The following is a 19982-nucleotide window of genomic DNA, read 5'->3' on the forward strand; positions in this document are numbered from 1 at the left end:
GCTTCTCCCTCTACCTGTGTCTGTCTCTCTCTCTCTCTCTCTCTCTCTCTCTCTGTGTGTGTGTGTCTAATGAATAAATAAATAAAAAATCTTAAAAAAAAGTTGGTAGTATTTTGATAGAGATTGCATTGAATGTAGAGATTGCTCGAGCTTGCATAGACATTTTAACAATATTTGTTCTTCCAATCCATGAACATGGAATGATTTCAGTCCTTTATGATTTCTCAATTTCTTTCCAGAATGTCCTGTCGTCTTCAGAGTACAGATCCTTGTCTCTTTCAGTGGGTTTATTCCAAGGTATCTTATGGTGTTTAGTGCAATGGTAAATGGAATTGACTCCTCAGTTTCTCTTTCTTCCATCTCATTGTTAGTGTATAGAAATGCAACTGATTTCTGTGCATGGATTTCCTATCCTGCTGCTTTGCTGAATTCAGGAAAGGGTCCTAACAATGCTGGCGTAGAGTCTTTTGGGTTTTCCACATAGGATATCATGTCCTCTGAGAAAAGTGAGAGTTTGAGTTCTTTTCTGATTCAGACGCCTTTTTATTTCTTTTTGTTGTCTAAATGCTGAGGCTATGTCGAACAACACTGGTTGTCCAGAGAGTGGACCTCCCTGTTGTGTTCCTGACCTTAGCGGCAAAGCTCTCAGTTTTTCCCCATTAAGAATGGCATCGGGTGTGGGCTTTTCGTAGATGGCTTTTATGATATTGAGATATGCTCCCCTCCTCCCTGCACTGTGAAGAGTATTGATCCGGAAAGGGTGCTGCACTTTGTCAACTGCTTTTTCTGCATCTCTTGAGAGGATCCTATGGTTCTTATCCTTTCTTTTATTTCTGTAGTGTATCACATTGATTCATCTGCAGATGTCGAATCACCCTTGCAGCCCAGGCATAAAACCCACTTGGACATGGTGAATCATCCTTTAATGTACTGTTGAATCCTCCCAGCCAGTGTCTTGGTGCGAATTTTGGCATCCGTGTTCATCAGGGATATTGGAGTGTAATTCTCCTTTTGGGTGGGGTCTTGCTCTGGTTTTGCGATCAGAGTAATGTTGGCCTCACAGAGAACACTGGAAGGTTTCCCTTCCATTACTAATTTTTATAAACAGCTCCGAAGAATAGATTAATTCTTCCTGGAATGTGTGGTAGAATTCTCCTGGGAAGCCACCTGGTCCTGGACTCTTGGTTGTTGGCAGATATTTGATGACTGCTCCCATTTCCTTGCTGGTTATGGGTCTGTTCAGGTTTCCTGTGTCTTCCTGTTTCAGTTTTGATAGGAAGGGATCCATTTCTTCCAGATTGCTTACTTTGTTGGCATATAGTTGCTCAGAATGTGTTCTTATATTTGTCTGTATTTCTCTGGTGCTGGTCGTGATCTGTCTTCTTTCATTCACGATCTTATTTCTTTGGGTCCATTCTCTTTTTGATATGTCTGTCCAGGGGTTTATTGATCTTATTCTGTCAAAGAACCAGCTCCTGATTTCATTGATGTGTTCTACTGTTCCTTTGGTTTCTATTTCATTGATTTCTGCTCTGATCTTTATGAATTCTCTTCTCCTGCTGGTTTTAGGTTTTAATCTTCTGTTCTTTTCCAGCTCCTTTAGGTGTAAGGTTAGCTTGTGTACTTAGGACCTTTCTCATTTCTTGAGAAAGACTTGTATTGCTATATACTTCCTTCTTAGGATGACCTTTGCTACATCCCAGATGTTTTGAGCAGTTGTGTTTCCATTTTCGTTTGTTTCTATGAGGTTTTTAAAACTGTGCTTTTATTCCCTGGCTTGATTCTTTAACCTCCGTGTATTTGAATTCTTTCCAAATTTCCTCTTGTGATCAAGTTTCAGTTTCAAAGCATTGTGGTCTGAAAGTATGCAGGGAATGATCCCAATCTTTTGGTATCAGTTGAGACCTCATTTATGACCCAGTACATGATCTAGTATGGAACATGTTCCATGTGCACCTGAGAAGAATGTGTATTCTGTTGCTGTAGGATGGAATGTTCTGAAGTTATCTGTGAAGTCCATTTTGTGCAGTGTGTCATTCAAAGCCCTTGTGCCCTTGTGGATCTTCTGCTTAGATGATCTGGCCGTTACAGTGAGTGGTGTGTTAAAGTGCTTATTATTATTGTATGACTATCAATGTGTTCCTTTAATTTTGATATTAATTGGTTCATAAGGGGGCCTGGGTGGCTCAGTCGGTTAAGCCCTTGCCTTTGGTCAGGTCATGTTCTCAGGGTCCTGGGATCAAGCCCTCATCAGGCTCCCTGTTCAGTGGGGAGTCTGCTTCTCCCTCTCCTGCTGCCCTTGCTTCTGTTCTCTCTCTGTGTCAAATAAATAAATAAATGTAATCTTAACAAAATCGGTTTATATAGTTGGCTGCTCCTACTTTAGAGGCATTAATACTTATAATTGTTCAATTTTCTCTTTGGATAGACCCTTTAATTATGGCATAGTGTCTTTCTTCATCTCTTAATGCAGTCTTTGGTTTAAAATACAACTTGTCTGATATCAAGATTGCCACCTCAGTTTTTTTTTAATGTCCTTTAATATGATAAAATGGTTTTCCACCCCCTCACCTTCAATCTGGGGTTGTCTTTGTGTCTAAAAATGAGTCTCTTACAGATAGCATATCGATGGGTCTTGCTTTTTTTTTTTCTTTAATCCACTGGGATACCCTGTGTGTTTGGTTGGGGCATTTGGCTTGTTTACATTCAGAGTAATGATTGAAAGATATGGATGTAGTGCCATTGTATTACGTGTCAAGTCCGTGTTTTGATGTACTGTGTCTGTTCTTTTCTGGTCTGTGTTACTTTTGGGCTCTCTGTTTGCTTAAAGGTTCCCCTTTACCACTTCTTGCAGGGCTGTTTTAGGGATCACAAATTCTTTTAGTTTCTGTTTGTGCTGGAAGCTTTTTATCTCCCCTTGTATTTTGAATGAGAGCCTTGCTGGATAAAATTCTTAGCTGTAGATTCTTCTCATTGAGCACCCTGAGTATATCATGCCAGCTCTCTCTGGCCTGCTATCTCTTTGGATAGATCCGCTGCCAGTTGAATATTTCTCTCCTTCTTGGTTCAGGGCCTCGTGTTCCAAGCTGCTTTCAGGATTTTCTCTTTGTGTCTGAAATTTGCAAGTTTTGCTTGGAGATATTAACCTATTTTTTATTGATTTTGAGGAAGGTTCTCTGTGCCTCCTGGCACTTGAGTGCCTGTTTCTTTCCCCAGATGAGGGAAGATCTCTGCTATAATTTGCTCAAATATGCCTTCTGCCCCCTCCTTCCCCTCTTTTTCTGGGATCCCCATTATTCTAACATTGTTTTGCTGTGTGGTACGACTCATCTCTCAAATTCTCCTGTCATCGTCCAGTGGTTGTTTCTCTTGCTTTTCCTCAGCTTCTTTATTCTCCATTGTTTTGTCTTCTATATCACTACTTCTCTGTGAAGCCTCATTTATCCTAGCAGTTAGAACCTTCATTTTTTATCGCATCTCACTAAGATTAGCCTTTTTTATCTCAACTTGATTAGATATCAGTTGTTTTATTTCTCCAGAAAGGCATTCTCTAGTGTCCTCTGTGTGTCTTTTAAGCCCAGCTATTATCTTGATGGTCATTCTTCTGAACTCTCGCTCCAGCCTCTTCCTTCTATCCATGCTGCTTAGGTTCTGGGCAGTCAGTACTACCTCTTGTTTTCTTTGTGGTGGTGAGTTTTTCCATCTTGTCATTCTGTCCAGAGAAGAAGAGATGAGTGAGAGAACAGAATAGAAAAATATCAAGAATGACCCCAGATAAATACATGCTAAACAAATCAGAAGAGACCCGAAGCCAATTTAAAGGTTAACAAAGGAGATAATAGAATTAGAGAGATCAAGAGAGCAGAGCAGTACACCGATACTATGTGAATTTTGGTCTTTTTGTTAGAAAAATAGTGAAAGGGAATAAAGCGGAAAGGAGAGAAAATGAGTGAAAATATCAGGGACGGTGACAGAACATGAGAGACTCCTAATTCTCGGAAACAAACACGGCATGGTGGAAAGGGAGGTGGGAGAGGGGTTGGGGTGACTGGGTGATGGGCACTGAGGGGGGGACACTTGATGGGATGAGCATTGGGTGTTATGCTATCTGTTGGCAAATTGAACTCCAATTTAAAAAAATAATAAGATATCAAAAACAAAAACAAAGATTTATCAACACTCGACAAATAAGAAACCTAACTTTTTAAATGACAAAAATTTTGACAGCTCAATGAAGATATACAGATGTTAAATAAGCTCAACATTATCAGTTATTAGGGAAATGTATATTACAACCATAAATGTATATATTTATACACATATATATGTATTTATGTGTGTGTGTGTGTGTGTGTATACATATATACACCATACCCATCCATGGCTACGATAAAAAAACTGATCATACTAAGTACTGATAAATATAGATGGAGGAGTTAGAAACCCTCACACACTGCTGGTGGGTTTAGAAAATAGTACAATGACTTTAGAAAACAATTTGGCAGTTTCATAATAAGGCAATATGAAGAGACAGGAGACTTAAGAGTGATGGATATGTTAACTGTCTAAATTACAGTTATGGTTTCACATGTGTATATATATGACAAAACTATCAAATTATATACTTCATACACGTGAAGTTTACCTAACTAGGGCTGTTGGAGAAAGAAAGCCTCTATTATATGAAAAACCATCTAAGACAGTGGCTGAGACATGGATGGAAAGATGGATATGAAACCATACAAGATGAAGCTAGTGGCCTATGGTCTTTCACCTCATAGCATTAAGTAGTAATAGCTAAGCTTTAAGCAAGGGGGTAACGTGATGAAATGTAAATTTTTAAAAATGTATAGTAATTATGGTTGCAGTGTACACCAAGATCCTGAGAGGTGGAATGGCAGGGAAAACAGTCCTGAGGTTAGCTCAGTAATCTAGGAGAAAAATAATGGTAACCTGACCTTGGGTGAAGACACAGAAGAGAAGCAGAGTTCACAAACACATCAAGTGTGCCATTCCCACGTGGACAACCATAATGGAAATTATAGTTCTTTTTTTTTTTAATTTTTATTTATTTATGATAGTCACACAGAGAGAGAGAGAGAGAGAGAGAGAGAGAGGCAGAGACATAGGCAGAAGGAGAAGCAGGCTCCATGCACCGGGAGCCCGACGTGGGATTCGATCCGGGTCTCCAGGATCGCACCCTGGGCCAAAGGCAGGCGCCAAACCGCTGCGCCACCCAGGGATCCCTGGAAATTATAGTTCTTTGGCTGAGAGTATTCAATAGTTCTCTATTTTAATATAAAACATACTTCTGAGATGAGTAGCTCTATAACTCCTCAGTGTTGTGTGGCGCAGCGCTAGACAAGATGTGCACATATTACTACAACCATATATACAGAAAAAGGCTTTATATTTATACGACGGCCCTACCTTTACAATCCATGCCAAGTTCAATGAGCAACAGGGAACTCTTATAATCAGAGTATTGCAACTTGCAATCCTCTGAAGCTGCTTCAGATGACTGAGTTAAGTCATCAAGATGCTCATCATCAAGATGCTCCGCAGAATTCACTTGCTTTTTGACCTACAAATAAATAATATTATTTCAAAATGTCATCCTAATATTTATAAAATATACTAAGTGTAGAAAGATGACAAATATCCATCTTTTTATAAAAGCAAAAACATAGGTACTTTTTAAAAGAACTGATTTTTATCAAAAAGACCTTTATCAATAATTGGTGTTTCTGAATAATTTTTTCACAGCAGATGTCTATACAACAAAGGAAAATTTTCATTTTTTCACTATGCGTTTCATAAAGTAACTTTTTTTTACCATGGAATAATGTTTCTGATAAATATGAAATATCAAAATAATATAATAAAAATATATCATGAATGAAATAGAATTATAATATAATAAAAATATATCATAAATGAAATAGAATTATATATTTTGTTTGTCTACCTTGTTCTTTTCCTTAGATGTTTTCTTTGCAGGTCTAAAAAGAGGAAGGATTCTTTTCAGGAAAATATTAAATACTTGAAATACAAAGAATATTTAAAGCATATTTAAGCAATATTAATAGCAATATTAACAAAGTATTAAATTTAGATCAAAATTGCAAAAGTAAAGGAAAATCATAATGTTACTTACATTATTTGATAGGGGTAAATATACCACATTTTTTGTTGTCATTTTCAATAAAAACAAGTTTTCACTAAATCAATTTGGAAAGTGCAAACTGTTTTTTTAATGACATAAGCCCTTTTTAAATAATCGTGATATTAGTGTTTTGAAGTTTTACTGTGCAACTACTATGCATTATTTGGGACAGTTTACATATCCTAAAGGGTTTTTAGGCCTTACACAAACCGTATGAAGTAGGCAATTATACTGGGTATCTTTTCACAGGAAGCAAATGAGGCACAGAAATTCTAAGGAACCTCCCCAAGCCCATACACCTGGTAGGAGCAGACCACCCAGAACTCAAGTCCAGGAAATGTCCCTTCCAAACATGTGTTTTAAAATATGTGGTAAAAGTAAGTTAAGTATTTCTAAGTAATGTGATACCAATTGAATCTATAGTATTATTCCATTTCTAGCTATAATTATTCTAGAAATAATTTCTGAATCTTACATACATTTTTAATTTTTTATTTTTTTAAAAGATTTTATTTATTTATTCCTTCACTAGAGAGACACACAGAGAGAGACAGGCAGAGACATACAGAGGGAGAAACAGGCTCCCCCACAAGGAGCCTGGTGTCGGACCCCAGGATCACGCCCTGAGCCCAAGGCAAGACACTCAACTGCTGTGCGACCCCGGCATCCCACACACATTTTTTAATTAAAACACTTCATACCTAGGCAGTATTGAAAATCTACTTTCAATAAACTAAAGATTTAATTCGTCTAAAGAAGTTCATTAATGGGCATTCCTTTACTCATTCAAATGTTCATTCATGGATTCAACAATTACTCATGAAGCACACAATATGTGTCAATGACGCTGCTGGTACAGTAACCGTGGCTCTTGTAATTTAGAACTTTATAATCCAAAAGTAATAATCTATGATAGATGAATAGTTTTTCAATTGTAAATAAACATATTGTAAATAAACAAAACCATTCCCCTTTCCCCAGAACGTAAACAAATATTAACTTAATATAATCAGATACTCCAAAGCCCCTCACAAAATCATAGCTATTCATGATACTGTCAAAGGTACTGAATACCTTCAAACCTATCAAGAAATGATTAGTTCTATTCAGAATCGCCTATGTGTCTGTATATTTACTATTTTATATATATATATATTTTTTTCAATCGATGAAGGATAGTATCTGAATATTCAATTATATGAGAATACTGCACGATGGAACTGATTCTAAATAAACAACCTCTTACCACAAAACTCATATCCTGATCTGGGATCGAGTTCTGCTTTGGGCTCCCCACAGGGAACCTGCTTCTCCCTCTGCCTATGTCTCTGCCTCTCTCTCTGTCTCTCACAAATAAATACATGAAATCTTAAAAAAAAAAAGTCACTCCTCCTCATCCTAACCTATCAAGTGGTGTTTTTGATATACTTGAGTATTTCTTCCCTCAGCCTGTACGACACTATATTACAGTGTTTTACTTATATAATAATCATAGTTAACGTTCCTTCAGAGGGAAATAAAGAATTTATGGGATTTTACCTTCTTTCATCCTAATCCATTTCACTTAGACTGTTGTCATTACTCACTCGTAGTAGACTACCAGTTAGGGAATCGGCCTCCTCAAAGCCTGGTGTAATCACAGATGCTTTTGATGCCCACTTTACATTTTTATCTTTATTTCCATGATAGACAAACCAGGATCATTACTTAAAACAAAAATCCAATTAAAATATCCATTAGAAAGCCAATATTTTCTAATAATTTTACTGGTAAGGAATAAAAATATTTTTTTGTAAACATCTGTTACCCATCTGAATTCATTTATTAATTCATAGAACAGTATGAAGTGCAACCATATGCAAGGAAATACACATATACAATTATGATACAATGTCATTTGTGGGGACAAAACTGCCTGTGTAGGACCTGTGGAATCAAGTGCCATTCACCAAGGCACGGGGGAAAAGTCTCATCTGCCCATGCATCGGGTAACAGGCATACGCACTACACACCCAGCTGTGGATCCGGCAAAAGCCCATAAATTGGCGCCACCCTCACCCTCACAGCCACCATCTGGGAGCCCCTGGAAAACACTTAGATAATCACCCATGGGGGTAGAGAGTCTTCGTGGAAAACCAGCTTTCCTGTAGAGAAGTTCTAGCACATCACCAGAGCAAAACAATCAGGTTTGGACACATGGGAGCGGTAGTCATTAAAGACTGGAGGAGGTGACTGCTACTTCAAAGGCAAAGACAGCAATGCAAAAGGATATGACAAAATCAAGGAAATATGACACCAACAAAGGATTACAATAATCTTCCTGTAATCAATCTCAGACACGTGGAGATCTGTAATTTATCCAAGAAAGATTTCAAAATCTCAGTCTTAAGGAAATTCAAGGAGCTACCAGAAAACACAAAAAGCCAATTCAGGGGTGCCTGGGTGGGTCAGGCAATTAAGTGTCTGACGCTTGATTTCATCTCAGGGTCATGAGATTGAGCCCTGCATCAGGCTTACACTCAGCACAGTGTCCCTCTCCCTCTGCTATTCCCCCCTAGCTCACACACTTTCTCTCGCTAAAATAAATGAATAAAATCTTTAAAAAACAGTTAATTCAATAAAATGAGGAATACACTACATAAACAAAATGAGAAGTTTAATGAATAGCTGGAAGGGCTTAGTCAGTTTAAGTGTCTGACTTGGTTTTGGCTCAGGTCATGATCTCAAGGTCGTGGAATCACCCCCAGGTCTGCTTGAGATCCTCTCTCCATCTCTTTCTCTCTCTCCCCACTTGCTCGCTCTTTCTTTCTTTCTTTCTTTCTCTCTCTCTCTCTCTCTCTCTCTAATAAATACATTTTTAAAAATAATTTTAAAGGGACAAAGAAAAAGAAAATGTTTTGGTAACTTGTGCATACTTTTAGCCTAGTATCTAATCCTAATACAAAAAGCTGATTTACCAACAGAAAATTATATTTTTTTTCATGGACTAAATACATGCAAGAAAATATTATGAGCATATAGCTATGTAAATTTACAAAAAGACTGAATTTTTCCATAGGAGATTATCAATACTGAAAAAAAAAAACAAAACCAGCAATTACTGTTTTAAAACTGCCATACAGATAACTCTTCTAGTTAAATTAAACATCCAAAAAAGATGGATCTTCCTGAAAGCAATTATTAAACAATTCTTCTCGACCCAAATTTCAGAAGTAAATCTGTAATTATGGATACGAAATAGCTTTCATTTTGAAAACAGTTAATAGAAGCAACTTTTAAATAGAAAACAACTGGTTAAAGACACCTCAAAGTTATGTTGGCGGGGGAATGCTAACATGCAGCCATGGTAACGAGAACCCATCAGAACCAGTTTTAAATGTTTGTAATGATCAATGCCATCTGTCCTCACTCACTAGCCAACCAATGTCAGCTTCTCCCTCATGAAGTATAGCCAATGTGGGACAAAATCACTCCAATACGCATGCCTTGAGTGCCAACCAATCAACAGTCTTACCCAAATTACCATGGTGCTTCAGATGATGACAAACCACTTAATTCTCTGAAAAGTCTCCCAAGTCTTAAACTCCACTTTTCCTGAAACTGTATATAGAAAGTGAAGACTACTCTGTCAGAAAAGACTGTAAGTGGCCAGCATAGCTCCCTCTTATTAGTCAGCAGTAAATTCCGACTTCACCTTTATATTTCAGATATTGAGGGCTCATATCCTCTGGCAAAAATGTTTAAAGTCCTATAATAATTTACCACCACATTTCATTTTCCTTAATGAAACATAAATGAAGTTTGCTCTTCCTTTGTTCCATTCTACTATAATTAAAACTAACATAAATACCAGTAAAAGAATAAGTAGCAAGTAACCACAAGATTAGGCCCAAGTAATCCACAAAATGCAGATAACGGACAGGTTAAATTGTCAGAATGGATCCATGCCAGCCGTTCTTTCTGTTTAAGTGAGAATTGGTATTATGTTAAAAACAATACACACGGTTTAGTTAAACTCCATTCACTCAACAAACATTTATTGAATAGCACTATATATGCTAGAATGTTCTCTAAGCACTGAGGACACGGCCATGAACAGAAAAAACCCTACTCACGAGCATAGTAAACATAGTAACAATAAACTACCTAGGCAAACTACACAGTATGAGAGGAGAAAAACTAAAGCAGAGAAATCAAATTTCAATGTGTTGTAGCAAAAGGGGTGGTCGAAATACTAGTCAGGATAAACCAAGAAGGGCCTTGCTGAGAAAGTGACCTTGAAGCAAAAACCAGGGAGAAAAAGAGGGAGCAAGGAGTAAGCCATGAGGATACCTGAGAGAAAAGCACTCCACAGAGAGTTTATAGCAAGTACAGAGGTATGCCTGAAGTGTTTATAATGAGGGTGGGGGGTAAGAATAGTGAGAAATTCAAGTGTGGCTGAACAGAAGGAAAGGGATAGAAAGTAGTTCAAATCAGAGAGACAGAGGGAGGAAAGGATAGGGAGGGACCCGAGATGAACAAGTCACATAAGGCCTTGTAGCTATTAGAAAGAACTTGAGTGAATGGGAGGCCATTAGGTTTTGAGCAGAGGAGGACATAATCTGACTTATGTTTTAATAGATCCACTGTGTTTAGAATTAATGGAAAGTGAATTTTCGAAGATTATATAATATGAAGTCACTATTGAAAAATTTGATGTGGTGCATGTTGAAATATATGCTCTTTAAAATGGAAGAATAAGGGGCGCCTGGTTAGCTCAGTCGGTAAAGCGTCTGCCTTCGGCTCAGATCATGACCCTGGAGTCCCGGGATCAGCCCCACTTCAGGCTCCCCGCTTCTCCCTCTGCCTCTGCCGCTCCCTGCACTCACACACTCTCTCTCTCAAATAAATAATCTTAAAAACATTTTTAAAGGAAAAATAATAGCCTGTATGCAAAGTGCCTGAAAAAGAAGATTCACTGCATTAACAACCTCTTGGTTTATAGCATAGGGATCAAATGTTTATACAGAATATGGGACAAGTTGCCATGTGAAATCTCTTCGTAGTAATATTCAGATCAATTTGAGAGTCCAACATTTGAGCACTCGTGCATTGGGAACCAAAACCAAAAACCTAATAATTAGCAGTTTTGTTGGTAATAAGGTAGAGTGCCAGTGTAGCAGGTAACTTCCTTTTGCAACTCAGCAGATATTAAAAGTATTCTAAAGTTATTGTAAGACATCAAACCAAACACTTTAAATATACTTTGGGGGATCCCTGGGTGGCTTGGCAGTTTAGCGCCTGCCTCCAGCCCAGGGTGTGATCCTGGAGTCCCGGGATCGAGTCCCACATCAGGCTCCCTGCATGGAGCCTGCTTCTCCCTCTGCCTGTGTCTCTGCCTGCCTCTCTCTCTCTCTGTCTCTCATGAATAAATAAAAATAAAAATTAAAAATTTTAAATTTGTTAAACAATCAAAACCCTGCAGACCTAAATTCATTTTCTCAGATAGTTACATGCTGCATTATTTTATAGGTGTGAAAACTTACTTCCTTATGGATGGAGAGTTAGACTCCCTCCAAGTTTTTGATAGATAATCTTAACATATATATGTAACATGTTTAAGTATTCTTAATATATCTGTCAAATTTTATAAATATAATAATATATAATAAATGTTCTTAGAATATGTGTGTCTAAGTGTTGACACAAGTCATGTTTTCCTATAGGATCTACTCCTGGCAATGAAGCCGTTGGGATATAGGGACAGCATATGTGAAATATGAAATGCACTGCTACATCACTCTTCAGAAAGGATTTGTCAATTTTCTTCCTCTCTCTCTCTTTTAAAGATTTTTATTTATTTATTCAGGAGACACAGAGTGAGGCAGAGACATGGGCAGATGGAGAAGCAGGCTCCTCATGGGAAGCCTGATGCAGGACTCGATCCCACGACCCCGAGATCACAACCTGAGCCAAAGGCAGACGTTCAACCACTTAGCCACTCAGGTGCAACGGATCTGACAATTTTCACCTAACAGTGTATGAGAATGACTTTTTCCTTACATTTGCTAACCTAGGTTATTTTTTTTTTTTAGTTAAATATTTATCACTATGCCTGCAAAACAATTTGATACCTTAAGGTCTTTGCCTTTTTCTGTTTAGCACCCTGGGTGGAATATCTCTACTAAAAATATAAAATGTGTTAAACATGAACATTAGTTCCAAACAGAATTTGTTTTATAGAAAAATAATAATTATCTACTGTTTAAATATTGCTATAGGCTTACCTATCAGAATCTTCATTCTGCGTAGTAGGAAACAGGTGGTTATCAGTTTCTCCAGTCTTTCTTTGTTGAATTAGTCCAGCAGCAGGAGCAGCAGCAGCAGCAACAGCAAGAGCAGTACCAAGAACAGGAGCAGCAGCAGCAGCAGCAGCATATATGTTTTCTGCTCCTTCCATTTTATTACTCGTGTGCTGCTTCCTTTCTTTTCCAGTCTTGAATGGAAATTTGATAGTTACAACTTCATTCATTAAAAAGAACTTTTTTCATTAATTGTATCATTTGACTCTTTAATGTAATTTTAATCAATAAAACTATCTTGCACTTAACTTTATCATTACATGTAATTGCAATTTTTGGAAATTCTGCTTCATTTCTGTTGGAATAGAACAACATAATTTTCCAGAATTCCAAAAAGGACTTTCTTAATTTTGTGTTCATATCTACACTTTGCCACCTAACATTCCCAACTTCTCCCCATCTGACCAGCAGATATAAAGAAATAAAAAGACACAAAAATCTGTCCTCTTCCGTCTTTACCATCTGGATTTTGCTTACACCGACAGATTCAAAGGATGTGACATTGTGATGCTCCAGGAACAAAGACGAAGCTTTCCATTTCTGCACTGAGCTATTCTTTCCCCAACTGCCTTTTATAATTCTTTTTTCATTTGGATCCCAGGGCTATCAAAAAAGTCACAGTGTTCATTAAAATATGTGAACCAAAGTTCACCACAACATAAAAGGAGCAAAACTGATATTAGTGTAGAATTTTGGGAAATGAGTAATGCTCCCCAAATTTCACATTCCATAACCATAAAATTTTATAGCTAGAGGGTATAAAAGTAATTATCAACTTTAATCCCATTTTCTATTGATAATGGGAATAAAACCAAAAAAGGTTACATGATTTGTCCAAAGTTCCTAAAGTGGCATTACCTAGCATCAAAGAGATGATACAATTCCTTGATGCTGAATCAAATAAATGACCCAACAAGTTTATTAATCAGCTATGCTAAAAGTGTGACTTTGGCACAGTAATTTAATACCTTAATTGGGGATGAGGCGCTTAGCTAATTTTTATTTTAATGGAGGATATCTCTAGATTTTGTTTATTTTTCACCTCAAACATCAGTTTTCTCCCTTAGAGTCAAATACTGAAGGTTTGCTGAAAATCTATGCTACCTACATGATAAAAGTCGTATGTGTCAAAATATATCATACTTTATTAAACAAAATGTAAAGGTTTGATTCAACAAAAACACCTGAGAATGATGATTAAACAAACACATATATGTGTATACACACACACACACACACGTGGTCACCTGGGTGGCTCAGTCAGTTAAACATCTGCCTTTGGCTCAGGTCATGATCCCCGGGATCTGGGATCAAGACCCGTGCATCAGGCTTCCTGCTCCGCCAGGAGCGTGCTTCTCCCTTTCCCTCCTACACCTGCTCCCGTTTGTGTTCTCTCTCTCGGTGTCAAATAAAATCTAAAAAAAAAAATTTTTTTTTTTTTTTTTTAATGTAGAGGAGATGCCTGAGTGGCACAGTTAGTTGGGCCTCCAGCTCTTGATTGTAGTTCAGGTCATGATCTCCTGGTCATGGGATTGAGCTCCGCTTCAGGCTCCACGCTCACTGGGGAGTTTGCTTCTCTCCCTTTCTCTCTCCCTCTACCCCCTTCACCCTGCTCACACACTCAAATAAATAAGTAAATAAATAAGTAAATAAATAAATAAATCCTAAAAGAAAAAAAGGAGTCTGTTTTTAAAAACATGGGAGAAAAAAACTGGTGATAATGCAAATATTTGTTCTCAAAAAGTGGTCGTGTTGGAATTTGAAGTTCCAAGAGTTTGAGGAAAGCAGAGAAGACTACACATACTGAAGCAATAAACAGAAGCAATAAATAGATTGGTTTAGATGAAATATTTGTTTATATCCCTTCCCTTAGTTATTGCTTCTTTTCCATGGTATGTATTCATTTATTTTAAAGATTTTATTTATTTATTCATCAGGGACACACACACAGAGAAGCAGAGACACAGGCAGAGGGGGAAGCAGACTCCATGCAGGGAACCTGATGTGGGACTCAATCCCAGATCCCGGGATCATACCCTGAGCCAAAGGCAGACACTCAACAGGTGAGCCACCCACCCAGGCATCCCAACTTCTTTTCCATTTTATTGTTTATAGAAGTGCAACTTATATTTAAGCCAATAGATAAAAATCCTAGATATTATGATATATTTTTTAAAGATCTATGTATTTTAGAGAACAAGACTGATAGCATGAGAGAGGCACAGCGGGAGAGAGAAACTCAAGCAGACTCCATGCTGAGCACAGAGCCTGACGTGGGGCTCCTCTTCACAACCCTGACATCACAACCCAAGCCAAAAACAAGACTAGGACTCTCAACTGACCGTGCCCCCCAGGCACCCCAAGATAATCGCATTTTTAAAGCAATTTTCTCTACGGTTACTCTGGTTCATGAGGTCACAGGGTGCATAGCGAAAAGAGCTTCCCAGTTCACACGCCACTTGGGAAACTGAAAAGAAACTTAAGGAACACAAATCTTATGTTTTCCTGCATTCCTATCATTTAGATAGCAGAAATAATATTATTTCTGAACACAATTATATATTCAGATGACCCCATTTTATACATGAGCTTTTTTCTTAAGCGGAAAATCAAAATGGCTCAGATAATTGACAAAGACAAAAAAATCAAAAGAGCAGCAGCAAAGTGAATCTCTCTACCTCTTTTTGAAGTTCAACTTTCTCTTTTTCCAAAGCCAGGAGTTCTACTTGTAACATGCCTTTCTCATTCTTAAACCTTTGCAGATTTTGCATATCTTGCTGTAATTCTTCTTTTTGATATACTTTTGATGTTCTGAAAGGACGTGGTGAAGAACTCACATTTTCTAATGCAGGTTCCGTAGTTTTATAGTTATTAGTACTGTCATTATCTGCATCTAATGGCTTCTGGAAAGAGTCTTGTATTGGTTTTGTTTTCTTGTAAGTGTTTGTAATAGCAGAAGTATCATGCCTTTTCTTCTGAATCATTTGTTTCGCCACATTGGAGTGGGCAAGCCGCAAATCAAAAAGGCTTTCTGGGTCACTATATGGAGGGATATATCCAGTGTCTAATTTACTATTGGTGGTATTTTGGTTCAAACTTTTGGCCATCTGCATGTCAAACTCTTGGTCTTCTTTCACTTCAAATGTAACTAGTGGGTTCCTTAGTTTTTTATTTTCTGGATCGCTATCAAGACTCTCATTTTTGTTAAAAACATGCTCACCTGGTTTGTTATCATTTTCATGGGAAGAGAGCTTAGAAGATGACTGGCAAGCATAGTCTGGGGACCCAGAGTATGAATGAGAGAGAATAGCATTTTCGAGACTAGGCTCTTTTTGTTCAGGAAAGGCCTGAGGTACTACAGAGACAGACACTCCCAATTCATCTTTTTCCTCACAATCAAGTGTAACTTTTGTCACATTAGGAGGTATTTCCTTTACGTCTGCTTCTTTAGAATTACCACGTAGTTGTTCTAACTTAGGATGAGTAATAATTTGGTACTTTTCACAAGTTTTACCAATCTTCTGCTTTAACTCTCTGCTCATGCGTTTCACATTATTTTTCCAATCTAATTTGCCTTGTTTCATCTGTATCTCCTCATACTTCTTGTGCACACGAGGATGTTCTGAATGTACAGATCTATCACCCTGTCTATCACATTCCATATTCATTTCTGGTTCTCGAGCCATATTTTGCAGTTGCACAAGTGGAATGTTAATTTGCTTGGTTTGGCTTTCAGATGTCTTTTCAGCCAGGATACATGTTTGTAAAATAACTTTATCCTTAGGTAATCAAATACGGACAAAGAAAAATAGAAAATAATTAAAATTTAGTTATTAGCTGTTCCTAAGTCACTGGATTATAACTAAGAAGTGAGGACAGAAGAAAAGCATAAATCCATTCACTTATATTTTGTCAGGTTTTTCTTAACTAAACAATTCAATACAGTTACATCTACCAAAAAATGAATCAGATGATTTTTAATGTTACAAACTTAAAAACACTTTATTCCCTTGTATCTTAAAGAGTGAGCCCCGACAATGCATTTCAGGAGTTTTTACAAGTTTGAAACCTAGATAATAGGCAAACTATATTTTTGGGGGGCAAATATCAATTAACATCAAAGAAAAATAAATTCCTATATTTTAATTTAAATTATATACTATGATAGTGTTAGACATCGCTATAGATTATCTGCTTGTATCCAGCTCTAATATATGGTAATGTCCACTGAGAGTGGATAAGAAAAATATTAATAATATGGATTTCCTGTGCTGAAATAACTGAAAGAGTTATTGTTTATAATCCAACTACAAAGGTCCCATCCTGGAAGGTGTGATTCTACATAGGCGATCGTGCTGATTTCACGACCCCATTCTCTCAAGTCAACTACACAGAGATCACAAAGCAGAATAAATCTTTAATCTTGGCATTTGTAACTGGAAATAGAGAACTAGACACTTTGAACCACTGAGAATAATCACTCCTTGTACATGAGTCTAAGTCAGTAGTCATCATTGTTATACTGCTCATAATTTCAACTGCTTAAACATGACTCAATATTTGATGCTACCTTCTTTATCATGTAAAGAAGTTACAAAAATAGAAGAAGCAAAGAATATTTAGAATTATTTTTGTCTCAAAAGATTTTTTTTGCCTAAATTCCAAGGATGAAGTTTAGCTAAACTTAGTTACTAAAAATCATAGCATTTTAAGTTTTGTAACTCGTAAAATTTTATAAAAACTAAATATTAAATTATACTCTATTGACTTCAATATATCCACTCAAAGAGTTTCACTTGAAACATGTAATATTAGAAAAGCAGGGAAAACAATATAAAATCAGAAATTTAAATTTAAAGCTTTACATACCTGGGGGTGGTTATTTTCACTTTTATCAGGCCTTTCTTGCTCTTGCTTTTGCTGTGATGCCACTTCTAAGTCTGGTTCTGATGACAAATCTATATATTTAGTTAAAATGGACTACTTAGAATGGTTAGATAAAAGCTATTACCTCTATAAAAATAGAAAATATCATTTATCACTGAAGAGTTTAAATTCATCTTTAGCTGAATATTTAAGAAATACTTCTAATTATCTAAAATTTCAACAAACCATTTGAGAAATACTAAACGTCACCAGGTTAAAGGCACACAAACATCTCCAAGATTCATTCACAAATTCATCCACTAACATCCATGAACAAAACAATCAGAAACAAAAGTTTAAAATCCAGTAGAAACATATAAAATCACAAGAGATTATTCTCGACTTTGTAACAGTACCTCTTAAACAACACCTGAAGCTTCAACCACAACGTTATTCATCATTTCCAAAATTATTAGTACTTTTCATGTCTTTATCAGTGTATATCCTCTGGGATACACTGGACATACATCCTATGGGTATATGTGCCCAATAAGTAAACGTTTCTGAAATTATTTTCCTCTACTACTTGACAAATTTCCTTGCATCTTTTAGGACTCAGACTGCTGTGTAAAGTCATCCTTGATTATGGCTATCCTTTCTCAGATAAAAATGCATCTCTTTCTTTGGGGTTACCTTAATACCTTACAGCTTTTTCTAGTGCACCTTCACCACCTGAACTGTAAACTACTTCTTTATGTGTCTAGTTCTTTTGCTCCTACACTGTAGGGGACAATCTCGATGAGAGAGAGAGAGAATCTTGAGCGGGCTCCACCCCCAGTGCTGAGCTCCACCCGGGGCTCCATCTCACAAGTCTGAGATATGACTGGAACTGAAATCAAGAGTTGGACACTCAACCGAATGAACCGCCCAGGCATCCCTGTAGGGGACAATCTCTTAAATCATCTTTCAGTCTTCATGTTACTTAGTACTTATAAAAGTAAAGTCTTTATGTTACTTAGTACTACTTACTGAGTTCCCACTAAGTGATAGATAGGGGACCGGGTTTAAAGAAGCACGTAGATGTAAGGTGTCAGGAATAGCTTTCCTAGACATAATGCCTAAACTGAGACTGCAACAGTGACGTCAGACAGATTCAAAGGGATTAGAGGGCAGAAAATGGGGAGACCATGCAAGGCTGTAGTAAGACAAGGGAGAGAAGCACACAACAGGGTAAATATTTGTCTAAAATAGAGAGATTACAGAGGAAGACATCACTAGCAGTTCAGGATACCAGAGATAAGGGCAGACGGTATAAAGGGCTAAAGATGAAGACTTAGGCAGAAGTCAAGATTATGAAAGCTTTGTATGTAATTTTAAGATGCCTGGACATAAATATGTTTTCAACAGTGGTTCACGGTCGTATATGCATTTGAGACAGATCACTCTAAAAACTGTGGGGAGGGATGAGTGTGAGGGGTACTGTGATCAAAGACAGGAGATGAATTAGAAAGTGTAATGCAAAACAAAGATGATACACACCTGAACTGACAGAATGGTTCCAGAAATATTCAGAATATAAAATCATCAGGGCTCAGTACAGAATAAATCTGTATTAAGTGAATCAACAACAATCTTGGCATAAGGGAAAAGAGATATATTTTACATGAACTGTTTTATGTTGCTTGCATGTATTTTGTAATCGTTTTTGTTTCACATTTTCCTGTGGTACAGGAGCCTATAGGCGTTTTCTTTTTAAAGTCCTGTTTCTTGGATCTACCAAGCTCACAAAGAAGTAACAGCAAACAAATCACTTGTATAGATCAATACACTTGGATTTACAGCCTATACTCACTACTCCTGGAGATAACTGAAAATCTTTAGAAAATGAGTTAATTCTAGAAGAAAGAAAATAACAAAACTACAGGGGTGAAAAAATATTATACGATATGTTAGTACAGACGTGATCATATGACTGATAAAGGACACTGGATTAACTGATACATTAAGTAGAACACATGTTAGATGTGGTTAATCAACTGAAAATCTTAGTAGAATTAGAACTGACTTTCCATATATTCTTTTTAAATGATATTTGATACTTAAAACCAATATTCCTTGGGAACTCTTTACTCATTTAAAATAATAAAACAGCACCTGGGTTGTTCAGCCAGTTAAGTATCCAACTCTTGATTTCAGCTTGGGTCATGATCTCAGGGTTGTGAGAGACTGAGTCCCGCAGTGGGCTCCGTGCTGAGTGTGGATCCTGCTTGGGATTCTCTTTCTCCTTCTGCCCATCCCTCCCTCCTTACTTTCTGACACTCTCTAAAAAAGTAAAATAAAAATAATCAAACAAGGAGATGGACTATGCCTACACAGCTGAGAAGAGGACACTATGTAGTAAATTCTCAATGATTCCAATTACTGCTGGGAAAGTCAACTCCAAAATAAAGTCATAGCGAATATAGGAAATATCTTAATATTCTGTTTGGGAAGGTGCTTTTGTTTGTTACAGTGAATATAGTGTGACCAATACTTATGAATTTAGAGCTATAAAAATAAAGCTAAGAAACTACGTCGTGAGTAAACAATCTTTACATCTCTACCTAGTT

The 19982-nt window shown here is 37.0% G+C and overlaps 1 protein-coding gene across 1 annotated transcript in view; it reads right to left on the reverse strand.

Annotated features, from left to right (window-relative positions):
* Positions 1–91: 91 nt before the first annotated feature.
* LOC140633135 (putative coiled-coil domain-containing protein 144B) overlaps positions 92–19982 on the reverse strand; it is a 30073-nt gene continuing 10182 nt past the window's right edge. Inside the window, exons 5-10 of the mRNA XM_072825153.1 lie at positions 17377–17465; positions 15186–16286; positions 12433–12641; positions 5969–6002; positions 5431–5584; positions 92–3712 (exon numbers count right to left, since the gene is read on the reverse strand). Of these exons, the coding sequence (XP_072681254.1) occupies positions 3708–3712; positions 5431–5584; positions 5969–6002; positions 12433–12641; positions 15186–16193 (1410 nt within the window). The 5' untranslated portion in view covers positions 16194–16286; positions 17377–17465 and the 3' untranslated portion in view covers positions 92–3707. The remainder of the gene's footprint in view (positions 3713–5430; positions 5585–5968; positions 6003–12432; positions 12642–15185; positions 16287–17376; positions 17466–19982) is intronic.

Source organism: Canis lupus, chromosome 5 (assembly GCF_048164855.1).
Source record: "Canis lupus baileyi chromosome 5, mCanLup2.hap1, whole genome shotgun sequence".
NCBI lineage: Eukaryota > Metazoa > Chordata > Mammalia > Carnivora > Canidae > Canis > Canis lupus.